The following is a 12,047-nucleotide window of genomic DNA, read 5'->3' as shown; positions in this document are numbered from 1 at the left end:
AGTAAAGAACCGATTTCTCTACAATGTACATATTTTAATTCTATATTAAAATGATGAGGTATTACATTTGAAATAAAATCAGGTAACTCAGGATACATGTATTTTGTAAAATTTGTATTATCGGTAAAGCAAATTGTTTAATTTAAAGCGATAAAGTGACAATTGGTTGTCAAATGATTGTTTATCTAGATTAAAGCATTCAGCTAAAACCAATAGCAAGAATATAAGTAATTTCAACAACCTTAGTCACAAAAGGGACCACTGTTAGTGTCAAAAGACATTTTAATTTATTAGCAAACTATAAAGTGATACTAAAATTAAATGTGTATAGCGATTAGAAACTACACAATAAGACAAATTAGAATAATTATTTATCATTATTGTCATAATTGGATTACAATTGACATATAGCATAAATTAGTAAATACATAATTATTAATCACATATTTGTTTTATTAAACACTAATTTTTAAACAATAGATAAAACTAAATAAGTGTCCTTTGTTACTTTTTGCAAGTCTTTTAATAATATAAATATAGTACTCATAACATTACTCTTGTTCAAACTGTATCAACATTACTTCCATATCAAAAACTTAATAGATATGTATTTTAGACTTTCAGCTAGCAAATCATTTATGATTGATATTTGGCATTAACACATAATGATTGTATTATGTACTATGTACACCAGTTAAAGTTATTGTTTTAGATTATGAATTATACATTTTAAAACAAAATTAAAAAACAATTTCAGTTTAAATACATTTTTTACAATTCTATTTTTAAATGGTAATAAAAGCTTACAATGTATTTGGGCATTTTTAATTTTATTATAATCCAAGATTATATATAAAATTATTAATTATATAAATTTCCTAAGACATAAGATAGATATAATAAAAACTAAGCTCTTGAAAATGTTAAAATAAAATATATACAGTATATTAATTAATTGAAAAGTATTATGATCGTTCTTTTTAAAAAGATTAACAGTTCAATTATTTAGAAAATATTGAAGAAACATTATTATTGACTTTCCAATTGATGAACACAACTGTATTTTATTGTCTCTTAGAATAAAATAAGTATTTATGTAATCACATGAATAATTAAATAGTACAATCTATACCTTAGATAAACAAAAAATAACAATATTAGTAGTTTAAAATATAATAATAATTCAAACATATTGCGTAATTCTAATTATAAAATGTTTACATTTGATTAATAATAACTAATATTCTGTTGAATTGGTTTATTTATAATATATATGTATCATGATTGAAGAACCTCTAAAACTCCTCCAACAAGTTTTAATGAACCAGTTACTAAAACTTGAAAGTTTATATTTTTTTCAGAAGAGCTACACATTTTAACATGCTCAATAGTTTCTTGGATAGAATTAAATACTTCTACATCACAAATATCTATAGAATTCTTCATATTATAACATTTGGCTAATTGTTCTTCATAATTGAAATTCATATCAACAGTATCTGAAATAAATAATAATAATAATAACAAAAATATATGTACGTTGTTGAATTTTCTAGAGTTTAATACATCTATGTAAATTTTTAATATATGTACTTTGCAATAAATATTATATAATTGAATTTTTAGTAAGAATATAATATTCAATACAGTATTAATGTATCAGAGGCAACCTAATAAAAATTAAGTAAATTTGATACTGACAATCGTTAAGCCAAGTTATTAATAAGACTATTATAAACAAAAATATAATTAATACTGTATCATGTAGAAAACTCTAGAAAAATATATATTTAGTATAAACAAATCATACTATTTTATTTAACAGTTATTTTATTTATTCCTAAGCCATCAATGCTGCAACTACCGAGTGTGTAAGGTATGCAAAAAACCCCCAGGTCCCTTATTAATTCATAACAATAAGCCTGTGGCTGAAATTCTGATTTTTGGGATTTTTAAATGTAATCAAAGACGATAGTTTCGAGTACTCAGATTTTTTACAATATTTAAGGAGTATCATGTAGAGAAAACAACATTGGTTTTTCAAATGAGAACATATTACTTCAGAAAAATTACCCGATTCACAATTAGCTTTAAAACATGAAATATATATATTTTCAATTAAAAAAATAAAATTGGTATCACCACAAAATACTCTTTAAATATTGTGAAAAATCTAAGTAGTAAGCACTCAAAAATATTGTCTATAATTACATTTCAAAATTCAAAAAAATCAGAATTTAAGCATAAAAATGGGGTAAGCACGCTTAAAAAATTCACCTTGTGTAGTGACATTTATAACAACAATACAATATGCACAAAAAATAATGGTACCCAAAACATATTTTCATATTAATAGTTTTATACAAAACATTAATGATATTTCCCAATTTTTATCTCAATGAGAGAAAAATCAATAAACTGTTTTTAGGAGCTGCAGGTCATTTTGCTCCACACCCATCTGTGTACAATAATGTATGTAACTACAAACAGCAAGTTATATTTTTTTAAGGATATATTAGGTATTTAGGTCTTTGGCTACATGGGCCCTATAATACCGGATGCACACCCACCAATATATATCAAGTTGCAGCACTTTAAGCCATCATAGTAAGCAAATGTTATTAGTTTACTCCTATGCCAAATCATTAAAAATAGTATAATTAAAAATAGATACCTGGACGACGATTATTAATCAATGTAACTATTGGACATAACAAAACTAAATCTATTTTGTTTTCAGAAAATAGTATATTTAAAAATGTAGAGTAATCTCTTAATGCTGTGACATTGAATATTAAAATATTTTTTTTATTCCTGAAAATAAAAATTAAATTAAATAACGATATTTAATGCAATAATGCATTTTTATATTCTTTCATAATGTTAGTTGATAATATTTAAACAATTCAGTAGAATTAAAGTATAAATACAAATTTATTTGAATTCAACAAAAAATTAGTAATTATCACTAATCAGAATACTTAATTAACCAAATATTTATAAGTTGAGTTAATATAAAAAATATATTACTATTTTACTTTTTGTTATTTAAACTTACAATTGTGACTTCGAATTCGAACAAACATTTTGATACCATTTACTACATAACTGAATACTCTCGATTGTATGGGCTCCATCCAAGAAATATGATAAATTAGGTGTTATGTTTAAAACTTGATTACGACCATACCACTTAACATCCCTTAATGCTTGTTTATCTTGTTCATTAATTTCCCAGATTGGAGCTTGTTTCATACCATTTGGCCCAATTTTGCATTCTTTTAACCAGTCTAGAACAAATTCCAAATAGTTATTAACATATTTTATTGATCTTCTTTTAATCATAAATAAAATAAATTTTTGTGTAACATTAAGATTTATAGATTATAAATCTGTTTAGAATTTAAAAATACTCCCTTCTGTTGAAATTATCTTAACAGTTACTTAATTTTTTCAATCTATTCCAATTATTAAATACTATTTACATTTATTTAGAGGGGACATAATTTTTCTGATTCACTTTATCATAACCTACCTATTAGGACAAAACAAACTTAATTATTATTTAAGAAACTTGATAGTAATTAATGTAACATTTATAAAAAAAAAATATAGTTCTAACCATATTTATTGTTACGATTAATCCATGCATTAGCCAGTTGAATAGCAAGTGAAACATTTATCTCTTGTGCTGTACTTAAAACTCCTAATTCTGAAGTATTTTCATACCAATTGTACTTGTTGAATGGCGGAGCTTCCAATAATGTTGTCTAAAATTATATCAAGTAAATATAAAATTAATATCAGCCTCAATGTCTGTTAATTTAAATAAATAAAATTATTATAGGTTATTTGTTATGGTGTATATGTGATTAACATAATCTACTTGCCTGCTTTTCAACACTACGTTCAATTAATATTTGATGTGTTTCTTTAGGTTGATCATTAGCGACAATTGTTACAGAATTTGGCTTCATAATTCCACTTTTTTGCCAAGCAATTTCTTGTAAAGTATTTCCTAGTACAGTTGTATGATCAAATCCTAATGATGAAATTCCAACAACTGATGTTTTTCTATAATTATTAATGTATTATTTCCCCAAAATAATAAAATTAAAATATTAAATAAATAATCGATATTTAAGTAAAATTAACTCATAAAACCCACCTTAATATATTTGTACAATCATATTCACCACCAATTCCAGTTTCTATGATTGCAACATCAACTTTTTCATTAACAAACATTTTATATGCCATAACAGTCAAAAACATGAAATAAGCTGGTAATTCTTCTTCATTGCTCTAATATAATAAAAAGATTTAATCCATAAAATAATAAAAACAAATCTTCTCGCAAATATAATTTAAATAAGTTAATGACATAATTTAGTCTGTAGAGTTTTTTTGTTCATAATTCGAAGAAAATTTAATTTACTAATAAAAAAATATTTAAAATAATTTTTTTACACAAAAATAAATTAAAAAAACACTTACTTTTTTTGATAATAGTTTATTGTAAACACTCCAAAAATAAAACACAAACTTATCATCAGAAATGACTTTTCCATTAATTCTAAATCTTTCCTTGACAGAGATTAAATGTGGAGAGGTAAATAAGCCAATACGATAACCTTTATGCAACAACAATTGTTCACAAAATACACATGTGGATCCTTTTCCTTTCGTCCCAGCAACATGAATGACTGAAATCTGGTCCAAATCTTCATGACTTATGCCGCATCTATTTTCATTTATAGCCTTCAGAACAATTTACATTAGCTACCAACACCAAGTTAAATCTACTAAATTGTACTTAAACAGTTTTAATAGTTTTAACTAATTACCTATTTAAAAATGTGTTCACCTGTCCTAATTTCAAATTCCCTGGATGACGGGTTAACTTTGAAGTATAGCTTTGCAAAGAGTTCAACATTTTGACTGCATCCTATAAGAATTTTGAATTAAAATTATATCATTATTATTTATTTTAACAAATATGTAGTATAATACACAATAAATTTGGTAAGCCAAACTAATAGCTAGCTGGTTCTCAACTACTCAACTATGATGGCTTAAATTGAAATAATACATTTAAAATTTTCTTTAGCTACAATATAGCCATTATATATGAATACAATTCTGAAATCTTTAAAAATCTCCAACATATAAAATCATAGTTCTTTTAACCAATATCCCTTAGATCAATAACAAATGCCTTACTGTATATTAGTAATTAGTAATTCAACCTTAAAAAATTACATTTTTGTTGAGCTTTAAAAAAAAAAAAACTAGATAAACTTACGAATTATGTGTATACTTATATTTTCCCAGTTGAATAATATCAATAGATATTTTCTCTACTCGTGTTATTTAATTTTACCAAAGACTATAATTAAATTTGCTTATTGTGTTAATAATTTGGTTTATAGTTATATCAAAAAAATAAAATCTAAATAACAATATGTTAAAAGTCTACCAATAACTTTTTTTTATTTATTTGTCATATAAAAATGACTGGTAGCCAATTTCAAAAAAATATATATAAAAATGTGCTCCCATATAAAATTTTAAGATAAAATAAGTTTAACAATATATTATAAAAACTACTATATTCGATTTAACAGTTATTAATTATGCATAAAGAGTTAATACTTAACCATTAAAAATTCAATGATATTTTTTTGTTCAATTTTGTAATCTACTGATTAATAAAATATATTTAAAAACGAGCATTGTACTAATATAAATAGAAATGGAACAATTATAGCTTAGATAAATTTTAATGTTATATAAAATGTATCCATCACAGCACTATACATGATGTGCAGTATTACAATTTAATGAAAATTATCAAAATTGTACATTGAAATAGATACACAAATTCAGTTTAGACAGTTTAATTTATAAGGGTGTAAAATCAAATTCAACAATACTGTTGAAGAAATTTAGAAATTTAAACCATTACCAATTTCAAACAATTGTAATATTTTATTTTTATTTTAACAAGTTGAGGGGATTTAATATTTGAATGCAATAATATTATAGTTCTATTAATGCTTTCAAAATAAACAGATACCCATCATCTCCATTCCAAACTAACAATGAAGTAAAAAAAAAAATACTTAAATTTAGTAGATATATTGATAAAATATTAATAATATTATATTATACACGAGGACGTGGTGGTTATTTAATCTATTGTGTGGTTATAGGAGAACGTCTCCAACAGGTGTCATACTTATCATTTGACATTTGAGCAATCATGTTAATGATGTGATATATATAAATATAATATATGCGTGCGTGTGTATGATCGTGTGCACGGTGCGAATGTGACAAATACGAAACATATATATATGTATCATATATAATATACTATTTGCGACTAAAATATCACATCACGTGCTAGTGTGCTACCCACACCCGTAGCGTACATATAACAATATAATGTTAAAATGAAATACAAAAATTGATTTTTCTTACGTCGTACGAATTCGAACCAATGTCGTTATTGTCAATACTCATTTTTCTCCTTTTGATAGCACCAAAAACGTTCAAACAGATACTTTTCAAAAGCTTGCAATTATTGACGCATGCCGTGGACATTATACGCAACACTGTATTATATTTTATGATGTACTTAACAGAAATCTGGAGTAGTAATAGTAATAATAACAGGAAGTATAATGTTATATTGCGAAATAAATAATGAGATTCATTCGACAGATGCTCTTGAATCGATGCGAATTGCGTTAGAGAAAAAGGGCGGGACTCGTTATAGGTTATGGAACTAAATAATGTTATTTACTTAGGTAAATATATCTCTAAAATGTATTATCGGCTGATACATTGCGCCTTTTGAGTTTCGTCATTTTAGGAAACCACGGTACGTCGATCTGAGTATTAGATTATTATTATCATCATCATCATCACTCATCGCGTATATATAATTGTATAATATATATCCATATTTATTTTTGTACGGGGACATCGTCGCCTCGTCTGGTGTGCGACTGTGCAATATAGCAATATATTCTATTATTTTAGTAATAGGTATTACCACAGAGGCGAGAACCGACAAAGTGCATTGACGAGTTGCTCAACACGGTCGGTATGTTATAACATTATATACTACACTTTGAACATAACAGTTTTTATACGATCTTGACATTCAAATGCCATTATTATTATTTGTTTTGTAGATATACGCAAGGCTTGTTATAGTTGTTGTACATCGATCGATTGACTATGGACAAAAAAAGAAAATTCTTTAGAAAAGGCGATACGATTTTAACTGATAAACCGTTCGTTCACGCACTAAAGTCAACGTTCAAAAATGAAAAATGTGATTATTGCTATTCGGAGTAAGTACTAAGTACATCATTATCTTATACTGGGGTGCTGAGATTTTCAAAATAAAAATTCAAGACAAATGTTTACTATAGTATAGTATACTTAGTCTATACTTAATACTACCTTTCTCATATTTACTGCCGCTCCTAAGTAAAAACAAATTATGCATTTTATAAAAAATGTATATTAATTATTAGTTTTTTTATACAATCTTTTATAAAGTAAAATTATTATCAATACAAAAATAACATTATTAATAGGTATATTTTTTCATTATTTTATTTTTATAAAATACGAGACATGATATTTCACTGAGAAATAAGACAACCCAGGTGTTGTATTATAGTATCTGAGCACCCTACTGCATACCAAGTATATTATTTACGAATAATAATACTCTGAATATATATACTTATAATAATTCCATCATTGTGTAATTAAATTTTAGGGATACTCTATCTAGATGTTCAGGGTGTCAATACATCCTTTACTGTAATCGCACATGCCAGAAGTTGTCCTGGACTGAGCATAAACGAGAATGTGCTAGAATGAAAAAGATTTATCCTAAAATACTGCCAGATGCTGCACGGATTATGTCAAAAATACTTATCAAGCTTAAGGTTGTAATATATGTTCACAAATAGTAAATATATATTATTAGTAAAAACTACAAATAGTATTCAAAAATATCTATTTTATAATATATATTATGTAGAGTGGAGGAAGTACAGAAAAAGGTTATTACACATCTAATCGTTACAGAACATTCAAGGATCTTATGTCACGTAATATAATTTATTTACTTAATCAATTATAGTTCATAACTCAGTAATATGTACTATTTTAGATTATCCTAGTTTAAAAGATGATACCCATCGATTAGAACATTTCTCTACACTATATGAAGTGTTAAAAGAGTACATGGGTGAAGCAAATCTTCCTAATGCTGTTGAATTACTTGGGATTTATGGTAGGGTGAGTAAAATCAAAATGTTTTGAGAGTTAGTAAATTATGGAAATAATATAATGTACAAGTTAATGTGTTAGTGATTATTGATATGACAAATATTAAAGAAAGAAAATGTTATTTCTAAGTAAAAATCATACAATTTTTATATTTTATCAAACTGTAAGTAGTATACTTTTATGTTTTGTATTTATTTTGTATGCCTATATATATAGTTTATTATACTTATATTTAGAGCCGTGCTGTGGGGGGGGGGCCTAGGGGACATGCGCTCCGGGCACATGGTTTAAAGGGGCGCCAAAAAAATTGAAATGCATAATGATAAATAAAATATGAAGGGAATATTTTTACTTTTGCTTGGGCGCCAATTCTTAACGGCACGGCTCTGCTTATATTAATTTTCAAAAGTTGTTGATTTGAAATAATAATTAAAGAATTTTTTCTGTTTATAGATGTGCATTAATGCATTCAATATATTAGATGATAATTTGAATACTATCGGAACTGGAATATATTTAGCGGCTTCTGTGATAAATCATTCATGTGTACCTAACGCAACTGCAACATTTGATGGTACTACATTAAGAATTGGTGCTATAACAGATATCGAACATACTGATCCAGAATTGGTAACCAGTAATACTAATTTTCATATATTTAAAGTTATTATTAATTATAAATATTAAACAAAATTTTAGCATGTATTTATATCATATTTGGAACTTATGCAAACTACTACAGAAAGACGAAGTGAATTACAAAACAATTATTACTTTTTATGTGAATGCAAACGTTGTATAACAAATTATGAGCAAAATTTTGTCAACTCAATGATTTGTGGAAATTCTGATTGTCAGGCTGCAGTTCCAATGAAAAACAAACATAAAGAGGCATGTTTTATTTTAGTTAATCCACTTATAAAAAAAAAAAAAAATGAATAAATATTTATATATTTGCACAATTTTTAGATTTTGGATACAATTAATTGTTCAAAGTGTTTGGAAAAAATCAGTGAAGATAAAATTAAAACCTTTTACGATGTAACTGATTTCACTGAATTTCAATTAAATAGAATGAAAGATATTGGTTGTATCCTTTTTATATTTGTATTATTGTTAATTTACTCATTTTATGTAATTGTTTGTATAAAACAAGTGTAAATAGATTCCATTGATTATTTTAGATCTTGATGTTTGTAAAATGTGTCTAGAAAAACAACATGGTATTTTTCATCCAAACAACATTAACCATGTTAAGATATTAGATTTAGCTTTTGAAAGTGCCATAAAAATGGAACAATGGAAAGAAAGTTTGAAGTATGGAATTCTTTTGATCGATGGATATAGGTACATAATTATTTCATTAATTTAATAGTAAAGTTTAATAGATGTAAACTTTATCCACATTAACAATTTGACATATAATTATTCATAAAATATTGTAAAACTATAAAAAAAAATTATTTATATTATATAAGCTTAAAATCTTAAACACAATTAATCTCAAAAAACATCAACAATGATAAAATCAATTAAGTTTCTTTAGTTTAATATAGCAAAAATTAACTTTTGATGTGTTCAAATGGTTGTTTAGAATATTATGTATTAATAATCTTGCATTATTAATAATGTAGTCTAATTTATTTAAATACATTGTTATTTATTAACCCATCACAATTTATACCATTTTTAAAACCATAGTTTTAGTGATTTATGGCTCAAAATTTATATTTTCAGGGTTTATTATGGTGAATGTCATCCATCTTTGGGTATTCTATACATGAAACTATTTAAATTATGTTCCATTGTTGAAAATGCTGAATCAGCTGTAAAGTACTTGAAAAAAGGAATGTCCATCTTAAAAGTCACACATGGAGAAGATCATAGTTTATATAAAAATGAAGTTGTTCCATATTATAAAGAATTAATTCAGTATTTTTAAGCATTCAAATTAAAAATTTAATTTTTAATTCTTTAAAGTTACTAGCTCCTAGTGGTTTGTGTGTTTTTAAGATTTTAAATGTTTATTTTACGTTATCGCGTGTTATCATTATTGCTTACTTTGTAACCAGAATGTACTCGTACCATGTTTCTAGTCAACATTAATTTGATAACTTTTTTACTTTCATTACACCTTTTTAGATAATGGCACAATTTACGAATTGTGTAAAATGACACTTTCTGCATCTAATTTATAATTTTAATTATTATTCAGTACTCAATATTATAAATACTGTTTATGTTATTAAAATGTAAATTAATCTTCTTGTCTTGTGTTATAAAACGCTTAGGTTGTGGCCCGTTGTTAAACCTAACCTAGCGAAAAATTGTGAATTACAATATAGTTAGATTTTATTAGACCAGACCAGTAATTCGTACCACCGTTTCATTGTCAAAACCATAACTATTATTTATTTTTTTATAATTGTTATATAATATATTATTATTATTTCGTTACGTTGTATAATATAATATACTATTATTATTATTGTTTTCTTTTATTATTATAATATACATAAATGAGTCATGTGTTTAACATCGTCCACCTACCTGGGAGTAGATTTTTTCCCCAATGATAACTGACTACTTAACTTTGTTAAAATTTGACATTTTACGTCGGGAGGTATGACAATCCGGGTAATCGGTCAAATAGGTATACAATATATCAGTTTTTCCTAAAATAAGTGCATTACACTTAACGTCATTACATCTCGGGTTAAATTTAATTTAATCTATTCTGTGGTTACACTACATAATTAACGAACCACAAATATATAGTGTTAAATTATTATATATTTTCTCTGGTACTAATTAACATTTTTGAACTTGGAGTTTTGCAAATTTATATAAAAGGTCCATAATAAAACACACTTGTGAGTACCTATATTATATCTATATTAGTATTTTCTATTATTAACTTCAAAACTTGGATTAATTAGTAATAAATAATAGACTACAAATGATTTTTTTTAACTATAAAAGCTTTAAGTTAATGTGGTTCAATTAGTTATTTTAATTAACATTTTATTTTCAAGTACAAAAAATTTTTTCATATCCATTACAGTGGCCTACCAATAATAAGGTAGGTGCACTTAAAATATCCTAACTAATAATTACTATTCAACGGTGACTTCCGTAGTAGTTTTTTCAAATTTAATTACTTTAAAAAATAAATTTATCTTTGAAAATGAAATATTGAAGGCTGTATTTATTTTAGATTTTTCAACAGATATAATGTTATAAAGATAACTATCAGATCCAGTAGATTTTTTTACAATTTACAATATTTAAGGAATATCCTAAATTTTGTTAACAATTAACAATAATGCAGAAAATATATATTATGAATTTAATTTCTTGTAACAATTGTAACACAATATTGTAAATCAGTTTCTTTCTGTTCATAATTACCACTGGGATCATAATTATCTTTGAGATCAATATTATTGATAATTCTTTTTATCAATTAATAATTACCAAACCTCTAATACATGTTAAAGATTATATAAAATAATAATTTATAGAAGAAAATATATTTTCAATTTAAGTAGATAATTGCATATTTTAGTTGTACTTTGTATATTAATTATTTTTAATTATTATAAGATATGAATCAACAATTATACCTAAATAAAACAATAGTTTAATTAATATTTATTATTCTATCAAATCCCCTAACATATAAACAACAAAGTTGCATAATATATATGAATACACATTTACAT

At 24.9% G+C, this 12,047-nt stretch overlaps 2 protein-coding genes across 4 annotated transcripts; one reads left to right on the top strand and one right to left on the bottom strand.

Moving 5' to 3' along the window:
• Positions 1-1,182: 1,182 nt before the first annotated feature.
• LOC113553077 (folylpolyglutamate synthase, mitochondrial) lies at positions 1,183-6,744 on the bottom strand. 2 transcript variants are annotated; one of them, XM_026956216.1, is made up of 9 exons: positions 6,487-6,744; positions 4,848-4,948; positions 4,498-4,744; positions 4,169-4,305; positions 3,891-4,074; positions 3,623-3,770; positions 3,059-3,290; positions 2,675-2,814; positions 1,183-1,499 (listed from the first exon to the last, which is right to left on the bottom strand). In XM_026956216.1, exons 1-9 carry the CDS (start codon positions 6,607-6,609, stop codon positions 1,279-1,281), a joined length of 1,533 nt encoding a protein of 510 aa, XP_026812017.1. In that variant the 5' UTR covers positions 6,610-6,744; the 3' UTR covers positions 1,183-1,278. The 2 variants fall into 2 exon arrangements, with proteins under 2 accessions (XP_026812017.1, XP_026812019.1); XM_026956218.1 differs by having other exon boundaries at positions 4,498-4,761; positions 4,868-4,948.
• Positions 6,742-10,779, top strand: LOC113553078 (histone-lysine N-methyltransferase SMYD3). 2 transcript variants are annotated; one of them, XM_026956220.1, is made up of 10 exons: positions 6,742-7,110; positions 7,206-7,367; positions 7,805-7,976; positions 8,072-8,141; positions 8,204-8,331; positions 8,776-8,952; positions 9,022-9,213; positions 9,292-9,412; positions 9,507-9,669; positions 10,060-10,779. In XM_026956220.1, exons 2-10 carry the CDS (start codon positions 7,252-7,254, stop codon positions 10,262-10,264), a joined length of 1,344 nt encoding a protein of 447 aa, XP_026812021.1. In that variant the 5' UTR covers positions 6,742-7,110; positions 7,206-7,251; the 3' UTR covers positions 10,265-10,779. The 2 variants fall into 2 exon arrangements, with proteins under 2 accessions (XP_026812021.1, XP_026812020.1); XM_026956219.1 differs by having other exon boundaries at positions 6,742-7,114.
• The last annotated feature ends 1,268 nt before the right edge of the window (positions 10,780-12,047 follow it).

Source organism: Rhopalosiphum maidis, chromosome 2 (assembly GCF_003676215.2).
Source record: "Rhopalosiphum maidis isolate BTI-1 chromosome 2, ASM367621v3, whole genome shotgun sequence".
NCBI classification, from domain to species: domain Eukaryota; kingdom Metazoa; phylum Arthropoda; class Insecta; order Hemiptera; family Aphididae; genus Rhopalosiphum; species Rhopalosiphum maidis.
This window is presented reverse-complemented; position numbering and strand designations above follow the sequence as displayed.

Bases quoted from the DNA above. Each gene is read 5' to 3' on its own strand.
- LOC113553077 (XM_026956216.1), bottom strand. From the start codon at position 6,609: ATGTCCACGGCATGCGTCAATAATTGCAAGCTTTTGAAAAGTATCTGT. The intron at 3,771-3,890 runs GCAAGTAGATTA...ATATAATTTTAG, and splicing joins AACGTAGTGTTGAAAAGCAG to ACAACATTATTGGAAGCTCC. The intron at 3,291-3,622 runs GTTAGAACTATA...AATTTGTTCTAG, and splicing joins TAATCGTAACAATAAATATG to ACTGGTTAAAAGAATGCAAA.
- LOC113553078 (XM_026956220.1), top strand. From the start codon at position 7,252: ATGGACAAAAAAAGAAAATTCTTTAGAAAAGGCGATACGATTTTAACT. The intron at 8,332-8,775 runs GTGAGTAAAATC...TTCTGTTTATAG, and splicing joins TACTTGGGATTTATGGTAGG to ATGTGCATTAATGCATTCAA. The intron at 9,413-9,506 runs GTATCCTTTTTA...TGATTATTTTAG, and splicing joins TAGAATGAAAGATATTGGTT to ATCTTGATGTTTGTAAAATG.